Source organism: Pungitius pungitius, chromosome 13 (genome assembly GCF_949316345.1).
Source record: "Pungitius pungitius chromosome 13, fPunPun2.1, whole genome shotgun sequence".
Classification (NCBI taxonomy): Eukaryota; Metazoa; Chordata; class Actinopteri; order Perciformes; family Gasterosteidae; genus Pungitius; species Pungitius pungitius.
In genome coordinates this window covers 10685850-10707895 of record NC_084912.1, presented here as the reverse complement: position 1 = coordinate 10707895, position 22046 = coordinate 10685850, and the positions used below count along the sequence as shown (strand labels likewise).

At 42.0% G+C, this 22046-nt stretch overlaps 1 protein-coding gene across 2 annotated transcripts; it reads right to left on the bottom strand.

Moving 5' to 3' along the window:
- Positions 1–22: 22 nt before the first annotated feature.
- psme4a (proteasome activator subunit 4a) lies at positions 23–21234 on the bottom strand. Of its 2 annotated transcripts, XM_037465042.2 has the most exons (48): positions 20582–21234; positions 19343–19483; positions 19026–19142; positions 17774–17830; positions 16442–16486; positions 15363–15512; positions 14351–14414; positions 14196–14270; positions 13745–13867; positions 13552–13644; positions 12819–13084; positions 12528–12714; positions 12322–12411; positions 12163–12227; positions 11747–11897; positions 11566–11664; positions 11407–11476; positions 11222–11289; positions 10911–11126; positions 10154–10311; positions 9972–10067; positions 9549–9604; positions 9398–9454; positions 9216–9271; positions 8675–8773; positions 8445–8507; positions 8267–8362; positions 7957–8088; positions 7665–7874; positions 6825–6961; positions 6652–6705; positions 6439–6568; positions 6268–6349; positions 6017–6170; positions 5843–5912; positions 5623–5748; positions 5385–5537; positions 5117–5221; positions 4930–5021; positions 4718–4849; positions 4418–4626; positions 4148–4233; positions 3918–4046; positions 3349–3504; positions 1974–2136; positions 1764–1897; positions 1472–1612; positions 23–1305 (listed from the first exon to the last, which is right to left on the bottom strand). In XM_037465042.2, exons 1-47 carry the CDS (start codon positions 20779–20781, stop codon positions 1478–1480), a joined length of 5547 nt encoding a protein of 1848 aa, XP_037320939.2. In that variant the 5' UTR covers positions 20782–21234; the 3' UTR covers positions 23–1305; positions 1472–1477. The 2 variants fall into 2 exon arrangements, with proteins under 2 accessions (XP_037320939.2, XP_037320940.2); XM_037465043.2 differs by lacking the exon at positions 17774–17830.
- Between the last annotated feature and the right edge of the window lie 812 nt (positions 21235–22046).

The window sequence follows — 22046 nt, the reverse complement described above, 5'->3', positions numbered from 1 at the left end:
CTTTTTGGTATATATTGTTAAGAGATTCTTGGCCGTATGTATTCTCCAATGTTAATTTGATAAGGTTTCCCCCTTTTTCACTGCCGTCCTTGAGAACAGCAAATTATTAAGGATGTCGTTGCTAGGCGACACGCGCCGTGATGATTGTGTGCAGGGGCAGTAATCAGGGGCCATGGAGGGCAATGTTTGCCTCAAAACATGTCAAAAAATGTATATATAGCAAAGGCTATTTAGAGTGGCTGTTGACCTCATAAAAAAATGAAACCTTCAATAACAATTAAAAGAAAAAAGCTTATTCTTTTTTTACAAACAATTTATTGACTTTTCATTCAATAAGCAAACCGCACGTCAAAAAAAAATAATGCTGCAGTTTTGGCACTGCACTACACCTCACATAAGTAAAGTACTAAATGTGTCAATGCTTGGACTGATTTCAAGTCATCAGGGGGAATCTAAACAAAAACTGTGTTTTTAGAAAAAAGGTAAATGATACCAGGGATAAGAGGCAAGAGGTCACATTGATGGCGTTTGGTAATTTTCAACACACATGAAATGGTAATCATACAGTTTGCAGGTCTTCACAGCAAGCGCATCACACAGCAGCGGAGAGCTTGCCCTCTCCCTTTCTTTGCAAGTTTAAATGAAAAAAGGCTCTATTGCTAAAAGCTGAGCCATCTACTTTATTCCATCTACAAAAAAAATAAAAGTTAGCACTTCAAAAAAGGTCAAATAAATAAATAAATATGTTTGTGCATATTCGCTATACCATGATATATACATGCATGACGCATATAATCCGATATAGGTCAAACAGCCAAACAAACATTTGTTGCGTGTTGAAGTGTAATCTGAAGAGACCATTGCGAGATGGTCAGTTCTCTGTGGTTGTGACACACTCTTTGTTATCTCCCAATAGTGGAGAGTAAGTCTCACACTGGACAATGTGTTGGAACAGACAGAAACCTGAGAAATGTCTGGGAATCTGGCAGATGTCTTCAAGCACCCCATAAACACACCCACATATACACCCGTGCACAAGCACACACAAAAAGGAAAGACAAAAATAAAATCTGTACAGTAATGTTACAAACTGCAGGTCATTCATCCCTGCTATGATTGATCCTTAAATATTAAGTATAGTAGAGATCTAAATGAGCTAAATACACAACTTTTGCATCCTTCTTTGAGCCAAAACTCGGTTGCTTTGTGTGTCCGTCTTCCAGGGTGGTGCTGTGTCTTTCTTCAAGAACAGCAGCCTCCTCCCAAATGCAGGCTGGTATCTGTACAGTCCGGGGCCGCCCCAAACTGAACCAGAGAGAGAAACAAAACAAAAGGACTTTAAAGAGGTGGCTCAAGGAGATGTTTTTTTATCCCAATACAATGGTCCCTTCAGAAGTTTTGTTTGATCGGATTCAGTTACGAACAAGAATAAAGTCATTCAGATTCAGAGTGTGACGTTAAAAGGCTTCACCTGGCTTCAGGCGTAGTAACAGGGGGAGACCAGCAGGTCAGTCAGGACCAGCAGCTGGTCGTCTGTAAAATGTTGCTTATGTTGCTGCCAGTTGTCATGGTGAGTCCGTCGGAAGTTTGACAGCGTTTTCTTCACAGTCATCTAGAGGAGAACAGACAAAAGTGAGGTTTCCGTTTTCTAGAAAAAGAAAATTCCAGTAAATAAATCAACATTGCGCAGGTTTTGTTGACAATAGGCTGAAAAATAATCCCACGGCACCATCATCTAGTGGAAAGTAGGTGACTACACATACTTCGATGGGTTGTGTGTCATTCAGGTGAGCACTCAGGTCCATCAACAGCTGGGGCATCCAGATGGGAACGTCGTATGGGCTGGAGAGAATACAAGCACTCAGCCCCAGAACACCTGCGTGACGGCGCACCAGGTCTACAAAAACATAACAGGAGCATTTCCATCAACCTCATATTGACTGTCCCAACACGTAGTCTAGAGAAATACCTACCAGCAGACGGGATCGTGTCCACTGTAGCGCCAAGTTCCCTCTTCCTCTTTTTAGGCAAGCGAGTCTTGCAGAGAGCCTCAAAGTGCGTCTGCATGGGGACGTCCATGGACAGGAAATTGCACTGAAGGAAGCCGCTGAGCGTAGTGGCCGCCATTTCTCTTACCTGGAAACGGAAAAGGGCACAAAGAGGGGATGGGAAGTTGAAAATCTAAACGTATTGTGTCACTAAAGTGCGGTATTATAAACATAGATGGAATACATAGCAGATTGTATATAAATAAAACAAAGACACTCAAAAAGCAATTAACAAGTGTTCACTGTCTGTTGATTGGATACTTGAAAGATACTTCATACTAACAACACAAACTTGAGAATTAAACTGCCTTAAATGGACACACTAGTGGCTAACTAATAGCGTACTCAGACTAGTGTAGCACCCCAGTCACACTTACTGACAGGCAGCCTCTTTTCACACGGTATAAGACGTACCATAGCAACAACATCATTAGGCAGGGTGGTCCACTAGTGTGTGCACTGGCCAGATGGATGGAAATAGCAACAGCTGGGGACTGTGTGTGTGTGTGCGTGTGTGTGCGTGCATGCTCAATTATGTACATTTAAATATTATTTTGCACATTTTAGGTCCCTTTTCACAGGGAGATTTTCAGCAGAAAAGCTAATTCTTTAAATGGGTATTATGCTGATTGCTTTTGAAGAGCCTGGTCCACAGGAACGGCTTTTTAGAAGATGTACGATGTTTAAGGGAAAACAGGTCAGAGCCTTCCTCTTAAGTCCCGTTGCAAGTATGGCTTTGTAAAAATAATACAAAATGTATTTTCTCTTTAAAAAGGAAGCCAGATTCCTGAAACTGGTGTTTTGTGAGACATGGGTTTCTTAAAAAATAGGTAATTCCATGCATAAAAATGTTGTATTAGTCTAATGAAGGTGATCCTGAAGAAATGAGAGCAATAAAACTGCGCAGGACAATAAAACCAAGCTCAGTTTAAGAGGCCAAATAAAAATGGCTACTTCCATCCATCCCCCACTTCTCCTTTGTCTCCATACCATCCCTCTCCCTCTCATCCTTCAATCTGAACGTTATCTCCATAGCAACAGATTACTGCAGCCTCTGGTTTCCATAGCAACAGCTAGAGCACTAGACAGGGGGGGAGGGGGTTTGGGGTCTGGAGGAGAGTGCTAAATCACTACAGTGAAGCTGAAGACATGCTAGCAAACTCAAGCATGTACTGTCCAACATTATTCTCCGGTCAGTTTGACCTTCTTCCGATGATCTTGCAGAGACTTATGCATGTTTGAGCTTTACATCTCTGAGGATTTTAATCAGACAGTTGGAAGTGAAAGGGTTGTTATTTACCTCCAGCTGTTCATCCTCAAGCAGCCGTATCACCAGAGCCCGGACGTCATTCACTGCTTTCTGGGCACTCATGAAGGTGAACAGGTTGTAAAAAACCATAATCTGGAGGTATGTGAGCACCGTGTAGCGAGCATGCCATGAGCTGCTGCCAGCAATCTGCAATACACATCAATAAGATGACCCTTTTTAAAGAAAAAGATTGTTGATATGTGCATGTCATAGCAGTTTACAGCGTCAAACTGTTGAGCTTCTAATCATGAGTTAGTTTCCTTTGCATATTATGTTGTTATTGCCAATTGCACATCGAAAATTGCAAGAAAAACCCAACAGAATAGTCAGTTATTCTCCAGTATGTAGCTGTACACTACTGTACTGACAATATATTAGGTAAGATATCTATTTAAGAATCAATATATAACAGGACTAAATCAAAAATCCTACCAATTCCCTTTGAGCCTTTCATCTTTTTTCTTATTAACCATAGGTGGCTCAGGACATGGGGGGTCTGTAAAATGCCCAGTCATGTGTGATGCAGGTGGAAAAACAGCCACAGCTGCCTGATGACTCACCTCCTGCAGAGCAATGAGTACCAATGGGATCTGTTCTGTGTAAAGGAGTCCCTGAGACATCAGAGACAGACAGGTCTTTGCATCCCTCTTCAGTTCATCGTAACTGTCATCATTCTCAACCGGAGCAATCTGAAACAGAGGACAGAGATAGGCAGGGCTCATTTTAACTAAGCAGGTATTGTGTACACAAGAAGCTCAACAGTCATAGTTAACAGTGACTGGTGTTTCACCTTGAATAGTAGAGGAAGCAACCGTAGATGTTCTGGGACAGCCGTGGAAAAGGAGCGACCAGCACTTGCAATAAGCCACTTGAGCACTGCAGACATTTGAAGACAGCTATTTGAATACCTGATCATCTTCTCCTTTAATTTGGCAAAGTTTGTCAAAGACAGATTTATTTTCTGCTTAAAAGGCATCTCCTGATTGGTTCAAATGCTCCCACAATACTCAGAATGTATCGGGACATCATTCAAAGTAACAATGATAGACCTGTGACCCACCTGTTTTGAGAAGCTTGATGGCTTGTGTTCGCTCATCTGGCTCTCCCACCTCATTCTCCTCAAGCACGTGGTTCTGGATCTCCTCATCGACCTCCGTAAGAGGCTTCAGCTGCAACAGGATCCGCTCTGTGAACTCCGAGATGCGGGGCGAGGTAGTTGGCTGGGTGTACGGCAAGTTGACATCGATCATGAAGATGTATGTGAGCACACTGGAAGGAAACCAAATCAGAGAGGAACAAATGAGGGGGGTGGAAAGAAAGCGACCTACAGTAGATTTACCGCTGTAAAAAAGGACCTCACCTGCCAATGCGTTCCCGTACATTCTTGTAGACCTGTGTCAGTTTGGGCTCCAGGTATTGCAGCAACCTGTGAAGGAGCTCTGGAACACGCCACTCCTGCTGAGCGAGGCCTCCCTGCAGCACATACAGACGACTGGGACGGAAAATAAGACCAATCATCACCGTTTGTTAATCATATAAACATCTGCATGGGGCAGCAACCGTTCTACTTACCAGGCATCGACGAAGGAGCCGCCCTCTCCGTTGACTGGAGACTCCATTAGCAACTCAAAGAGCCAGTAGAGCTTGCGTGGGTCTCTACTCTCCTACACAAGACAGAGACAATAAGAGTCAAGGATGAGCGACACGTTTAATGAAAGAACGGATAAAGACATGATGAAGTAAACAACCAAAAGCTTACGCAGGCTGTTGCAATGCAGGTGCCCCAGTCTGCATACGTTTCTATGGTGATGTTGGACAGCGCGGTACGGAGCAGTGGACACAGCAACTCCCAGAGGCTCTCAACCTGTAAAACAGCACAGGTGTTGTTGTAAACTTAAGACCGGTGGTCTCGACAGGAATGTGAAGACCGCCAGGACATGATCACATTAGTATTCACATGGAATTTTGTACAAATCGTGATGCCTTTCCCAAAGCGGACTATTTGGTCTAGCGTTTCAATCCCGTACCTTCGAGTAGCTCCAGTGCTTGCAGCCTCTGATCAGTCCAGAGATGATCTCTGCAACACAGCGCTGCTTGCTCTCATGGGAGTCCGCCACCAGGCGCTCCATGTGTGGCCGCAGCACGGGAAGAAAGGCATCACCGAAATTGCGGAACAATCCCTGGAGAGACCAGGAAAAGGGAAGCAATTAATTTCTTTACGGGCTAACTTTAGATGGTTCCGTCACTGTTCTTAGGGAGCCTCACCTTGAACAAACAGAAGCGGCGAGGGCTAAACTTGTCTTTGCCCTTACGGTCCTCAAGAGAGAGGAACTCGATGAACTGGTTGATGAATACTGGGTCTGAGAAGTGGTCAAAGATGATCTGTTCCCGCTGTTAAGAAGCATAATAAAATTAATTATACTGAATGCGGTTCTAATTCTTCCACATCATGTAACCTAGGGGGTGGGCATGATCGTGCACAAACCTCCGTCATGTCCTCTCTGGTCAGGTTCTGTTTGGGTTGCTCCTCCATCGGTGCGTACATCATCAGTTTTCTTAAGAACAAAAAATAATTGACGGCAAAGAAAAACAAGGTTCAAGATGTTTGATAACTACACAAATGTATGTCTTAAACGACAGTCAGGTAAAAAAAAAACACCTTGGCCAACAGTAGTATCCCCAGTGGGTCTTTTCTACAAACACACAGTCGTCCCATTCCTTCTGCGTGCGTGGCAGGGTTTTTCCATTATACTGGAGCCACTGGTTGTCTAGGCGGTCCCCTGCAGCAAGACCACTCAGCGCCTTCCCTCCACCTACCGACGAGAGAATTAAGAAAATATAATTAGATGCAGAAAAACTAGGATGTTTATGCACAAAGACTAGACAAAACAAAACCTTAAAAACGCTTACAAAGCTCAGAGGTGCTGACGGGGACTTTCTTATGCGGCTTCTTGATCTGTTTCATTATCCCTGCAACAGCTGATATCGCCACCTAGTGGAGAAAACCAGACATTCCAAACAAAATGCCATCAGGATGAAATACAAACACAGCACACGTCATGTCATTTGTGTATGGCACACCTTCCGGACATAGAGCGAGTCATGGTTGAGGCTTTTGACAAAGAACGTCACAGCAGGTGGTGGCAGTTGGTGGTCATCTCTCAGCAGCAATGACAGGAAGCCAATTGCAATGTGCTCGAACTTCCAAGGCCTGGAATAAAAATACTACAGGCTTAGAGACTAATTAAAAATATTAAAATGGGATTTGATTAAGTAAATAATAAATAAACCTACATGTTTCTGTTATTGAGGAAGTCCAGTAGATCACCAATGAGCTGTTTGTATTTCCTACAAAAAGTAGAGAATGGTAAACGCACGACAAAGTGGAGGCATTCATTTTAAAATAAAATGTATTTGCTCAAACGCTGGGGGCGATGGGCTTTGTCTCATTCCTGATGTGAACTTACTCAACAGACTCAAAGTTCTTGCTCTCCTGCCTCTTCAAACCGTCCGCAGCTTCTTTCTCTGAAGGTACAGGCTCCTTTGGAACGGGATTTCCAGTAATCATAAGTTGATTGGCCACAGCACAGCACTCACCAGGGACCTAACATGATAAAAAGGAATGCAATGCAAGTATTTGCACACTTTGTTCAAAGATAATTAAACGTGAACCAGGCTTGAATAGGAGGGAGCGATCTGTTAAACTTAAGGGCGCAGTTTGGTAAAAACTAATGAAATGTTAATGTAAAATGGTTGAATTACTGTCAAATAAAATCAGAGCAGGGTTTTCAAACTTTGATTTAGGAGAAATAAGGGAGTGGGATGTCTCAATCTCTTGAGATATGATTTGTTTGAAACTGATTTTGTCTACATTTTTTTAGAGAAAGAAAAGATAGCTTTGGGGTGGGCATGAAGCCCTCTTTAGAACCAATTTTTTTTTTCAGTTTTACTACAACTAGGCTGGTGGGGATAGAAATTAATAAACAGACTCCACACATCAGTGGCTGTGTACAGAGAACATAAAATAAATCGTTATGTAGAGACATCAGAGACTGAACAGAGTGTGCCTTTTCATTCATCAAATTTTTAAGGTCAGCAAAAACCTTCTCACGTTAATTAGAAGCAATTATTGTAGCTTTAATAAGATTCTAAAATTTCAAAGTGACATTTTACTCTGGTATCAACATACTAGTATATTCACTAAGCATGTTTGTGGTTTAATATTCACCACTACACCGTTTTGGCTTATTGAGCTTTAACCATCATCAGAAGGCAGAAATTACAATAAATTCTTGTGTTTTTCTTACAGAGAAGTCAACACCAATGGTCTCGTACTGGCGATGAATTTTGTCTGCAAGGTCATCAAAGAGCCGCACAATGGAGGGCTTCTCCAGAGACATGGCGGAGCTGAGGCCGGAACGTACAATGGCGGGCCATGTGACGGCAATGCAGTCCCAGTCGTGCAGATTGGCCAGGCACACTCCATTGTGATTACCCAGGAGACAGTACAAGGCACCCTGGAAACGTGCAGGCATTGTTAATGAACAGAAAATAGAAAATTTAAATACTTTTCTCAGAGGCCAGAGAGAACTGTCGTACTTTGAACTGCTGCTGTGTGACACTGCTGTTTTCTGGGTTGAGAAACTCCAGCACGTGGGGGATCAGATCTCTGCAGCAGAAGTTGTAGGTTCCCAGTGCAGTGTACAACACACTTTGAGCTCTGCTGCGTACCTGCCAGGTAGTAGGATGTCACAGTATTATTTTCTACAGGTATAGTAAGAACACTTGTCAAATATATTTGGATGAATCAGTTAATCATTCAATTAAAAAAAACCTAAAAATGAATAAATGCTTTGTTATGATAATAATACAATAGATAATACATTGTGAAGTGTCCTGTGGAGCTCACTTGACTGTAGGTGCTTGTGGAAAGCCTCAGAAGATCTTTCATGAGCTCCTGGTGGATGCTCCTGTACTGGCATCCTTCCACTGTCAGCTTTCGCATCTAATTAAGCAAGTTTTAAAGTAAAAAAGCTAATAGAATAAAAACATGGTAAGCAAGGTACATTTTCAATTCGGGAACTTACCTCGTGCTGCAGCATGACTCTGTCGATTAGCAGGGCTCGGATGTGCTGCTTCCTGCCATGAAGCTGCAAATAAAACAGCATCACAACAATGCTATTCAGTCTAAAAAATAGGTTGTAATATAATAAACAGTAATGTAAGCTTTGGGGAGAGAGTGCACGTATGAAGCCATTTCTAGCATAACAGTGGCACAAAAAAGTTACAAAAGAACAATATTTTTTTTATTTCTCACTCTATTTTCCATCGATTTCTTCACAAGGTTGAAGCTCTTCCAGCGGGAGTCAAACTCTGGTTTATGAGAACCTTTGAAGTGCATCAGGTCGCTGATAATCTAAACAGTGTCAGATAAAATTTTGATTAGTGTTGGACAATAGGATCAATACATTAGCCACTGCCAAAAACCTGTGTACAAATCTGCGATTGAATAAGGAAAATGTGATAAAAACTAAAAATCTGGAAAGCCTATGTCTAAACAATTATTACATTACATGTAATTTATCCAAAGGGACTTACATTGCATTATAACCCATGCTTTACATTTTTGCCTGGGGAGCAATTAGGGGGTTAGGTGTCTTGCTCAGGGACACTTCGGCATGGCACATGGGGCAGCCGGGATTCAAACCACCAAACTTGTGGCTCCCAGCGCATCACACTACTCGATGCGCCACCATTGCCCCGATGTTTTTTACATTTACAAACAACAAGTGCAACAGGGCGAATTTACTCTACAAACAAATACTACTACACAGCCTATCGTGTTACTGCTGGCCTACCTTGATGATGGAGAAAAGAGACTTTGTGTCATCTTCGGAATGCTCCAGGATGTAATCTGTGAGAAGAGGTAAAGAGGCCTTTAGTTCATTGTAAACGTGTCCGTTGAGAGGAATGTGACAACAGCTTGGTCAGGGCTGTGTCCCGCAAAAGAAAGAAAACAAGACGTAGAGAGAATACTTACGCAGCAGCTGTCTCATCACCCGACAGACAGCATCTCTGTAGTTCTCTCTGGACTCATCTGCAGATGAAGAGATTAGTTATTTGCCAACAAACCCAGTGAGAGAAAAAAAACTTGCATCGTCCAACAGTTTTTTAAAAGGTGACTGGCGTACCATACGCCGCTCCGGTGTAGAGATTGGTCTCATCTAGATTCACCATACTATGGACCCTGGGCGACAAAGATGTCATTTATAAATCCATCATACAGTCCTTAGCAATGATAATACTTTTATACTTTTAAACATTTTAAAATGTAATTCATACATCAATAGGGATTTTGTTGTTTTAAATATAACAAATGTGAAAATCCAATACGCCTTCAATTAATGTATTGGAATGTGTTGTGTGAGCAAACTCATTAGGTGCTTCTACTGAATAGACTTTGTTATTAAATATGAAATGGACAAACTATTTGGTCACTTCCTCCAGAAGAAGCAAATAAGCCAACGATTTTCAAAAGGACAATAAACAACAGTTCCTTTGTCTGTCCTGAGCAAGAAAACAAAGAGTTTAGTATATAATTAAGAAGCACTCACAGTTCAGGGACGGGCTCTCCCTTCAGTGGCGGCATCAGACTCCCAGCTCCAAGGAGGCAGTGTTGAATAATGGTCAGGCTCTGTAGGACATCATCTCTGAAAAAATAAACACACATCTAGTGACTTCTGTAGAAACAGTGTCCTTTCTGTTTGTAGCACAAGTTGACACAGCTCCTTCATACCTGCTCATGTCCTGTGTCCCCTGAGCAAATCTCTGAAGACGCTGAAGTTCCGGGTGTAGTATCAGGTCCAGTAGATAAAAGGCAAAAGAAGTCTCTTCAAGACTGGGCACATGCCATCGGATATCCAAATTCCACAAGTCCCCAGGACGCCCCCAATCCTGTAAGGGATAAACGGCAATGAGCAAAGCTTATTTGTTTTATACTTGTGCAGCTTTTACCAAACTTGCCCTAGAGCAACCTAATCAATCAAGAGGTTTCTTCTGATATGCAGAACGAGTGTTTAATCAGAAAAAAAGTAAAGGGAATATTGTGTTTTCAGATATGATACTTTACCAAATATGACCACAATATCTGAGACTCTAAAGATCTCATCGCAACAAGCAAACTAGTCAGGTGGAGAAACCAACCTGATTCCCCCCTCTAGTAAAAAGAAAAAAAGCAAGGCATCCCCAGCACTTATAGATATACACAAAGCTATCAGGCCCTACTGATGTTAATGATGTTAACCACCAAGACCCGTCTTATCTCTTGTTGTGCAAAAATAATGCCCCAAAGTGATCAACTACTTATGCCTCCTCCAAGGAAGCGACTTAAATGGGATCAAAGAAGGAGCCAAAGGGACAATTAATCGAACCAGGATCCCCATTAGTGCAACAGAGGGGTCGTATGGCAGAGAGACAAATGGCTGTAATTTCAAGTGTTTTATCGTTTGAAGCGCACACTACTTCTCAAATATACAACCAACCGATAGTAGTACCTTGATGGGTAAGTAGTCACTGATTGGTTGGTGGAACCCTCCCGGCACACTGCAGTACTCCGTGGGGTAGATGAGGGCCGAGGAGCGAAGGATGTGGTGGAGCAGGTTGCAAGCGAGAGTGTAGCCCTGCTTACACTTGAGGTGGAGCGTCAACTGCAAAATCTGGACCAGGTCAGAACGATACGGTAGGACCTTGTCACCATCCACTCGGGTCACCTGAGGCGCAAACGGTAAGGAAGAAAAGGTTCGCAACATTGGTAAATACAGGAACTTAGGGGTCCAGTTAGTAAATCGTGAGGGCTCCAAATCACCTCAGACAGCAGCTGGAGATTCCATAAGAACTCCTTGTCAAGCTCCTCCTCATTCAACACTTCCTCATCTGTTGGAACCAAAGTGTGTGTGTCAGGCAAATGACAAAGACTCAAGCAAAACTCGAGTCATGCCTTTGAAAACCTCCCCTCGCTGGACGGCTTATTCCTGTGTGGTGATCACTTACTGACAGCGAGTTGGTTTATGATATTGCAGCAGTGGGGCACAAACACCTTGAGCGACTCTGCGGGGTGACACTGGAAAAAAACACACATTCACAAGGAGGATTAACAATGTAAAGCAACAATTCTAAAAGCAGTTGATGAAGAGGTCTGAGAGGGCTCACCTTGGAAGCAGCTCTGCACATGTCAGCCACCATTCTGCCAGATACACGGGTCTCAAAGATGTTGGTGGTTGCAAAGTTGAACACCTTATCCAAAGCCACCTATTACAAACAATGCAATAACAGAGTTAGAAAGTTCATTGAAATGGGAGAACGAAAAATAAGGAATGAGAAAAAGCTTTACCTTAAAGATGTCCAAGGAGCACTGTGTGAGGATGGTGCTGAAGGTGGATGACAGGCCAAGTTCTACCAGACTTTCCAAATGAGTCATTTTCTCCGTTTCCGTTTCCTCGCGGGTTTGTTCCAGAGTGCTGCTGTCTATCAAGGCAAAGCATCTGTGGAGAGGACAAAAAAAGTTCAAATGGTCAGATAAAACTTCCGCACAAATACTGAACAGATTTAATACAATTTGTTATAATGCTTTGTGAAACTTTCTACTACTTCAACATGTAAAATGTTGAACACACATTTTGTAATCCTTATTTTTATGGCAATTTTAATGTTAATGTTGACCAAAAGTTGATTTGGTAAAAAACTGCTTCCAAGTGCTGCTGAAGAACGAGACGTCCTTTAAAAGGTCTCCATAAAAACTCCACATACCTGTCCATGAACTGAAGCACAAAGTCTTCAAACTCTGCTGAAGCTGAGCACATCTCTCTTTCCACCTGAAAGTCATACAAAACATATAAAAAAGCTATTAGACACCTTGCATGTATTAATCAACGAGGCGAGGAACAACAGTGAGGAATAGTGATTCACCTCCGTCAAGTCAGTTCTTTCATGAAGGGCAGACGAGCAATCCACCAAAGGCACAAGCGTCACAAACGTGGCAATAAATTGGAAAGTGATCTGTTGGGAAGGACATTGTTGCAACTATATTTCACACATTTAACAAACAAAACAAAAAACAGATTTCCAACTAGAGTGCTGTAAAGTAAATAGAAATGAATAAGACTGGAGCGCACCATGCACTTGCTGAAGTCATTTGGGTCAACGCCCGGCAGTGCCCTCATGAGTAGGGGCAGCATGTGAGTGGGCCCCTCAGGATACCGCTGCCCACCTGACACCAGGCTCCGTGCCACACCAATCATGCAGCTCAGAGTGGCTGTCAGCTGATGGGGCTCCGTTAGAGTCTCCATCGCAGGGTATGTTCTATGGTAGAGAAGGAAAACAATCAGCCCTTTGTGTACATTTAGAGTCTGAAGAGCAAAGTGGTAGTGGCAGTGCTGAGATACTGTAGCTGAGCACAGACGTACTTCTCCAGCACGGGGGGGATGACCAACTCCGGCCTCATTAGAGCCAGGTTTTGCAGGGCCTGGGCCGCATCGAGACTGCCCGTCTTGCTGAACATGGCCAGCAGCACCGGCTGCATCATGCTCTCCACAAAGGCTGTGATATCCTCCTCTGTGAGCTTGTGACTGTCCGGTATCGGGGTCAGCCACGTGGGCTTTCTGTAGCGCTCCCGGTGCAGCCGCCGCACCACACTGAACGGCAGACGTTGGAGCAGCTTCATGAGTTTCATCTGGACGGGACGACAGAGACAGAAACGTGAGGGAAAAAGGGGCGACGCGCGACAATCTGTGCTCAGCCACGGAATAAATGTTGGAACAAGATGGGCGAGTGATGTATCTAAACACCTGTAGGTTTAAGCTGGCCTTCATAATTCTCTTTCTGTATTTTTTGTTTTCTCTGTGTGCTACTTAACAGTTAAGTGTGCAGACCTCACTTGGAAAAACATAAGGTTGTGTATTTATATATTGATAAATTTCCACGCACCAATCAGCAGCAACGATTTAGTCGTAAATATTTATTACCATAGAGAAGTCTCCCTCCCTCTACTTATGAGACCTGATGAATTTATTTACCAAAGACAAGTAAATGCCTGATCTAGCGATGTCAACGGGTCACTAAAGAATGCGAACCCTTATATTGCACCACAATACATTCATTATTTCTTCTCATCGTTGCTCGTTGAAAGAAGAGACTCACCAGCCAGCGGCCATGGTTTGATGGGTGGAAGAAGGATGTTATACTGTTGAAAAGGCCACTGAGCTGTGCTTGAGCTTGTTTGCTGGGTCCTCCCTGAAATTGACACATTAAGGGTCAATGTGACAATAACAGTTAAACTATCAGTGATTGCAAATGTTTACCAAACATGTCCTTTTATCAACAAGGAACTGACCAAAAGGGATGAGACCCAAAGCACCACATGGCTTATGTCGTAGGCGTTAGTGACGTAGCGTGGCACCATCATCTGACTAGTCCCGACAGGAAGATTCAAACTCCTCAAAATCCGTGTGAAAATCTGAATGTGTACAAAAACAAAGATTCACTTGTCATTTTGATGTTGCTTTTCACTGGTAAAATAAGCCACAAGACTAAAAGGCACAGATCAAAACATTCCCCGAGATGAACAGACACCTTCTGCAAGTCACTTCCCGTCTGTGACCAAGAGCAAGGGTCACAAAGAAACTCGATAGTTTGCTTCTCCGACCAGCAGCGATACCATGAAATACACAGCATGAATCAAATTACAAAGGTCAGGCCTCACATGACGGCGTGCCACAAATCTAAAAAACAGACGAGTACTGAACTGCGTAGTAGGCGGTGGAAATAAATAAATAGCTACAAACCTTGGGGATGTAAGGGTCCCAATCAATGTAGCCAATGTTGTCATTGGCCAAGCGAGAAAACAGATTGACCAGATGCTGCAAAGATGTAGGACAACACGTCACACTGGGTCAACAGATATGCTGACTTTTGCACATTCAACTTTTAAACAACTCACCATTTCCCAGCTTGGAAGATTTTGCACAGACAACCATAAGGTGATTAACTCGTCAAACCACAACCTGTCAAAGAAACAAATTACAAAAGGCAGAAGGAAAAGCCATTAGGTAAATGTGGAATTTAACATAAAAAGGGATTGTTTGAGAATAATGTAGTTCTCTCTCTTTTATCTTGGCTAGTTTGATAGACCAACCCGGGAAAAACATTTAAGGGGTCAATATGTTTTCAATGTGCTTCCCTAACAGTTGTGCACAAACAGGAACTTTAACAAGGCAAATCAAATATATTTTGAGCCAGAAATACCACAGAATTAATCCGTCCAGTGTTCCCAGTATAGTGCTGTGACAAATAAAATAAAAGATTTTTAAAAAGATTTAAATTCTACATTGCTTGCGACCAACAGGGGATATGGCAACTTAGGAGGCAATCCGTCACGCAGTTACCACACCATTCATAATTTCATTTTAGTGTTCTTCACAACTTTTATGGAAGAAGAAAAAAAAAAATTTACAAAAGTTTTATACAAATGTGAAGAGTGGTGTATATGGATTTTATTAAATATTTGGAACGCAATATAGAACTATTTTTTTCTGCCACAAGGCACAACTACATTTTTGAAGGCATGCAGGATGATAAAAACAATTGTCATTAGTGCGATCCTTTGCTTTGTTCTCTGGTGTAACTGTATGTTTTCCATAAAAGGGATGCATTGCGTCAAAAGTCTGCAGCACTGTTCTGGGTACGTTCTGCCAGAACTAAATAAAAATCAAACCACCACATCCTTTTTAACTCAACACATTTTGACAGACGCACTCTTTAAATGTTGCCAGCTGGCTATGAGTAAGGATCCTCTGCCTTCGTTAGGCGCTGACTCAAAGTTGCTCGTCATCTGCTAATTTGTTGTTGCGGCTTCAGAAGCCAAGCTTTTATTTAGCTTTACAGGATCTCAAGGGTAACAAGCTAAACCATCTTGGAACTCAACCCTACATAGGATACAATGATTTTCTTACTTGAACCCCTTGTTGTGCAGCTCAGGAGGCAGATTTGTGGTTAGAAAGAGCTCAAAGTAGCTGATTGCTCTTTGCATGGTGACATCAAAGGGGCAGAGGAGTGGTCTCCATTCATCCAGCATCTCCTGAGTCGCACTTTCTGAAAAGTACCTGTACGAACAGAGAAAGCATTCGTTTTTTCCCCTTGAAGTCAAGTAAATTGTGGCAAGAATGTAATGAATACAAGTAGGTACTACAATGGACACTTGGAGCATCCTAACCAGCAGACCGGCTTATTGAGTGCTGCAAATATGCACAAGCCTCTTAAGTCCCTAATAAATGGCACTGAGACTACATTCCTGTATGGTCAAAATAATACAATAATACTTGTGTGATTGCTTCAAAACACGAGCAAAAGGCTGTTCTCATCAAGACCATCCTAATAAACCAGCAGCTATAGAAATTTCAAATTCGGAGTGCGAAGTCACACACAGAGGACATTTTTAGCTGGCGGGATAATTCCCGTGTTCCACTGGAGACAGTAGTTCCATGTGAGGATTTGCATTGGTTCATTTAAGCGCTTGTATAAACCCTTCAGGTTATTTCAGGTCACACAGCAATCCCACATCCATCAAAAATTGTCACTTCCAACCATGGCTACCTCCCTTGGCCTCACAGCTGATCCAGTGTCTCGGCAGCTGACCACAAATCACTCTCCCTTCTCACAGAGAAGAAACTCTCACACAAGACAGAATTAGATGAGATAATGAGATTATCTGCCAGAGTGTAAACTGAGGGACGAGACCAAGAGGCTTAGAAATGTGCATGCGCACAACTAGGGTGAAAACAATCAGGCACTCTTTAATTCATTACGGCAACAGAAATAAAAAACATTTTTTTACTAATCTGCTCATTTCTACATTTTCAATTTAACACTCTTAAATGATTACATTTCTTTTCAACTTACTAAAAGCAATACTAATAAAAACCACTGATAAAACCTTGAAAAATAAGCCATTCCCATGAATGTAATAATATCCTTCTAATCTAAATTTAAGAGAAGTCACCAATTCATACATGAATGATTGAGGTGTACTTACGGTCTGCAGCTTTTTACAAGGGTTTTCAGCACACTTTCCACAGAGCTGCAAAAAATCAAAACGAAAGAGAAAGGTCATTGCATTTCAAAACAGCCCCTGTAAAAAACTGATGCTAAACAGTCACCAATGCAACTTGACTTTGACTGCATGCAGACAGAAAGTTCTTAAGACGTTTGACTGGTGTAGTGTGAACAAGAAAATAAAAAAAGATCTGCCGAGTACAGAGGGATTGGTTAAAAATAATTCATGAATTGTCAATAAACACTAGTTTTAGCTACTAGTGAATTACCTGTTGGTGGCCTCATGCCAATACACTGATGAATACATACTTTTAATACGTGTTTATTCATAACAACACCCTGAATTCAATGACACCTCGGTAATTGAGGTGCTTGAGGATTATTGACAATGAATAAATTGTCTCACACATGACAAACTCCTGACGTGATTATCTTCGCATTTAGACTGCAAACTCGGGACTGTGGTCACATAACTGTTCGAAGCTCAAGACCGATATAACCACAGCTTTTGAGCTCCCCTTCCACAATCCCACCGATCTGCTCGCCTTGCGAGCTCGAGCCTCGTTGGAAAAGCCCTGCCGATCCCACTGACTCAACAACTATTCACATATGTCCAAAACATTAAAGTCGGTTTGTTTCTGAGGTACATGTCTTGCTTAGCAACAGCTGATTTGCAGGTGAAACTGCAACTATCTAAATGCAAGTCTCGAGCCCACCGTTTCCAGCTGTAAGCTCGCTGCACACAGGCCAGGGTCAAACTCTCGCTCTGCCAATCCAACACTGACACTCCGGTATAAAGAAACCCCAGACTACACTTTTTGACCTTTGCATTATCAGAGTCACTCCCCCGCATTTCAAGAGGGGGGGGGGGGCAACATGACATGACACAGGCAAAACGCTGTGTAGCCGCGCAGGTGCGGCTAAGTAGGGACAAGTAACAGGGCAAGGGCCAAATGTATAAGATAACCAATACCAAATATAATGCTATTACTTAGCCTATGGAGTTATTCAAAATTATATTCTATTATTCCCTAATCTGGTCATTATCTTGTTATTATATTGCTGCCTCAACTGTAGAAAGAAACTACACCGTCTAATGCCATTCACTTGGTTTCATATGGGGAATATCACAAGAGTGGAACAAGTTAGCTGCAGTGCGACCGTCTCCGATATGAGTGAAATGTTAACATTGCCTAAATGTCCAGGTTTTGTTTTCACATGCAATGTATAAAAATAATATATATTTAAAAAAGAAACAAGTGCCTCAAATGATGAATGGAAGTTAAAACACAAAAAGAAGTATTGTCCTTACCACCTCTGAACCAATTTTATCATTATGAGTTTAGAGGATGAACGAGCCCGTGGAGAACTGAATGTGAGAGGAGACAAAGGCATAAAAAGAACACATTCAGCACACGAGAAGTGCCAATCACTCAAAAGATATTAACATTGTAGGCTTCACCTTAGAAAATGAATTACGTAATCACGGTATCAACTTCTGTATGCATTAGTACAGTTTTTAAAGAGGTGAGCTGTCAATCAGCCAAAGTAGCCTTCTTTCATCATGTGCTTACATGCCATACATGTGATAAATGAACAATGTTTCCATAGCACCATAAAAGAGCACCTCGCACTGCTTGCCGTTTCATAGAGAATTTCAACGCAGTATTTATGCTTCTCTCAAAAACTGCGCTAGGTGTAAAGGTTCCTTGTCAGAGTTCAAAGGGAACGGGGGAGCACAACTTGTTCCTCTGGTTCCCCAACAAGAAGTCAAATTACGCAAACACAATTAATGAAATTCAAACTACAAAAAAAAAAATGTGAAGTGCCCAACAATTTTTTTTTTCCTTGATAAACACATATCTCCTTCTATGATGGCTAAAATACTGTGTGTACATTTCATGAAAAAGTTATGTTATTAAAGCACAAAGTGATTTAACATTACTTTGACCCCTAAAATATTATAGAAGGCTTTTCATTAAATATTTCCAGTTATTGGTAGTGTATTTTTTAGGCAAAAACATTTGGTTAACTTTCAGCAGGACCTCTGTAAAGCTAACCAAAGTTGAATTGAATAAGAATTTGCGGCTTACTCTAAAAGCAATGTTATGGTTAATTGTGTAAGCAGGGTACCAATCCCTGTCCAGCTGTGATACATTTACCTACATTTTACAAATACATTTTACCTACAACGACATTTAAAAAATATATATTTCAGTCACTAAATACCAACATAGACTGTTATAGTAAAATAAATTCAGTCACTTGTTGTGTTCCATTGTCTGTCTAGAAAAGTTCCAACATGCAAAAATGAAGAAAAAAAATCTATTTTCCTCAAAAATGACTGAACTATAATCCAAAACTGCAAAATGTAATTTCCGGGGAGAAAAAAAACAACCTTTGAAGTTTCTACTGGGGCTGGATGGAAAGGATGCAAATGAAAAACAAATAAAATGTAGTGAATAATGCACTACCAATTAAATAAATCCATGGCACTTATATGTTGTATTGTCCAGCATGCTTTAAAAAGCTCAGAACAGCAACAGTAAAGAACAGAGGCCTACTTGGGAAACCAGTTGAGGCCCAGGTGTTCTGTCTTGGAGAAAAGAATCCGGTCATGGAGCTCATAGAGTGGTCTCCAGCTCAATTCAAGGTCCTCCCTTGACAGAAGTTCCCTCTTCCTGTTAGATTAATCAGACAGAATAAACACACAGATCCTGGCAGAACATGTAGGATTAACCCGTGAAAAAGAAAGCTATTATTTTATGAATGTAGCTTTTTGTGTTTATGTTTGTAGCATTTTCTACCATCTAACACTTTGGTTAACATTTTAAATCTCTGTGTACAAATTGCTGATAGGAAAAACTGGGGTCATTCTTACTTGAGGAGGTTGATAAGAAGCCGTGCAAGGCCCTGCATCATGCTGATCTCAAGTTTGGGGATGGTCACTAGTTCATAGAGCAATTTGATGAAAAGCACATGGTCTTCTTTGCTGAACTTCCGGCCATACAGTCTCATGTACCTAAAACAGAAGTACAGATTTAAAAACAACTGAACAATATAAGTATAACGGCGCTTATGACATTTCATAACAACAACAAAAATCATAACAAACTCAGATTTTAAAAGCTAACGGTTTATTTGCAATCAACAAAACCAAATAGAGGAAAACAAGCTTTATTCAGACCTTCGAAATGAACCTTTTATTTTTTAATAGCAGTGAACAGAATCTGGGTCAGTAAACTTTCCATCACTCTGAGCCGGAAGTGACTCTCTAAAGAGACAGCACTGGGAAGTGAACCGGATTAAGGACAACCCAGCACCCAAGAACAACCAGATGAAAACAGCACTATCAAGTTATATCTGTTATGTTTTTTGCTGGTGCGTTGTTACTCATTACGCAAATAGTGTTCCCGAAAGCGGACTGCAAACGAGGGTTACACAATGCCATGGTCTATGTTCTTGGGTAAAGTTAGACCCAATAGGGAAACTTATCAAGCCGATAATGTTAACCGACTTTGCCAATTACCGTGCAAATCAAAAGCTGGCCATTCAACAACAATTCCTTGAAGCAACTCCACAGGAAACCACTCAAAGAAAGTCAACAACATCTGACCGTGTCATTTCTATTTTGATCAGCTGAGGTGTCACTTGACACGCCGATTCCAGAAGTTATGGTCAAAGGCCCCACAAGCACAACAGCAATACTGTTGGGAAAGGCCCAGGTTTTGTGTATTTGACACACTAATGCCCTGCTTATGAGACCCAAACCAACTCTAATCAGTTGTTAGTGGTTCGAGGCATAAACAGCTGATCGCTGACGTCAGCTCGCTCATTAAAACCGTGCCACGCAATAAAACAATGCAGGCCTTTTACGTGCAACTTTCCAAGCTTGACATCGATCAAAGGTTGTGTATTCGTTGTGTATTCTACCCTGCCGCAAAGTCCGCTACGTAAGGTGCTGGGGGAAATGTTGCACAACAAACGTTACGTCAAAGTGTGTGTTTCTGTAAAAGAATCCCCCGTGAAAACATCACGAAGTGAGCGACAGCTGTTACTGTTATGACGTTACGGAAGGACACCAGAAGATTATCTGACGTTACGGTTTACCGTTACTTACGTGGAAAGTTTCCTCGTCCAGAACAGCACGCCGGGCCATATCTCTCGGAGCTGAACAGCTCGGCACAAGTTTCCTTTTATTTTACTCAAAAGATCATTGGATTCGTCATCCAGCCGGTCGGCGTACGGAAGAAGTTTGTTGTATACGATGTCTTTTTGAGGAACGAACCCCAATGTGTCCGACTGCGCCTTTTTCATCATACAAATTCCACCTGGCTAGCTTCAGCGTGCTAGCAAACGTTACGCGGGTTACTTTGTTCCGGTTTCTCACAACTCGTTTGTTATGCTACTTGGCGGATATATCGTCTAGCGACTCCCCGGCCCCTTCGCTGATGACTGGTGAAAGCTAGTTGTGACCCACACGGTGACTTATGACCCAAGTTGATGACCCGCTAGCTAGCCATCTAGCAAGTTAAGTTAGCTTCCCTTACCAGAAAACATTGGAACGAATTCCACTATTAAAATATTAAGGCTAGCGGAAAAACGCGACTTTGTCCAGACAACGCGTTGGACAACACTGACCCTTCTTATAGGCTAAGTTAATCCTAAAAATCTGGCAACTAGCTAAAGGTCTGGCTAAAGTTGGCTTCGTACTACAAAAGCACAGTCATATCCCAAGCAGTGTCAACGTCGACTGATTCATCCGACTACGGCAAAGCGGCGCAATAGACACCCAGCTACGAGCTACACAACGCACCCGTCATATCCGCTGGCCGCCGGCAGAACTACACTTCCCAGCATCCCCCTCTCTGTTCTGCTTTTTAGTAACTCTCCTTTAGCCAATGAAATGTGAGGACTAAAGAGCTACAATAGAGATCATGTGTCTTCACTGTCGCTGTCATCCATACGCTAAACATGCACATTAGCCACCCCACACACACATATATATTAGTCTGCGTGCAACATACTTGTATAAAGATAAAGATGTATTATTATGTATTATTATAATTATTTTTATCAGACTAGTAGCTAAAAATTAAATGTTAAATAATATAATTATACAAATAATTTGGATTTTCCACAAAAACGTGGCACGTCAAATGTGAGGGCCAATCTTCTCTCTGAACTGGAGACAGCTAGGCGTCTCCTTTCATATCCTGGGTTTTGCAGTCTGTTGGCTAAAAAAAACAATGGTTGCGTCACATCGTGATAATAACGCTGACCATGACGCATGGCATGACGTCAGAACAAGAAGGATCTGAATCTAACCGGCAAGCATTGTGCGTTAATCGCTTGTGATCGATCTTGGGTGGCTGGTCGTGACGTTGTGTGTGCTGGGATCGCCATCGTGTGGTTAAACCCTCGGGCACAAGATAGTGAATACAATAAGACCGAGGTCCCACTCTGACTCAAAGTACTGATATGGTCCACTACATTACGGACGAAATAAAACAAAAAAAATGTTCCTCTTACTCCCAGAAAACTCGTTCAGATATTCTCACATAATGGAAGCGTTAACGATCTCA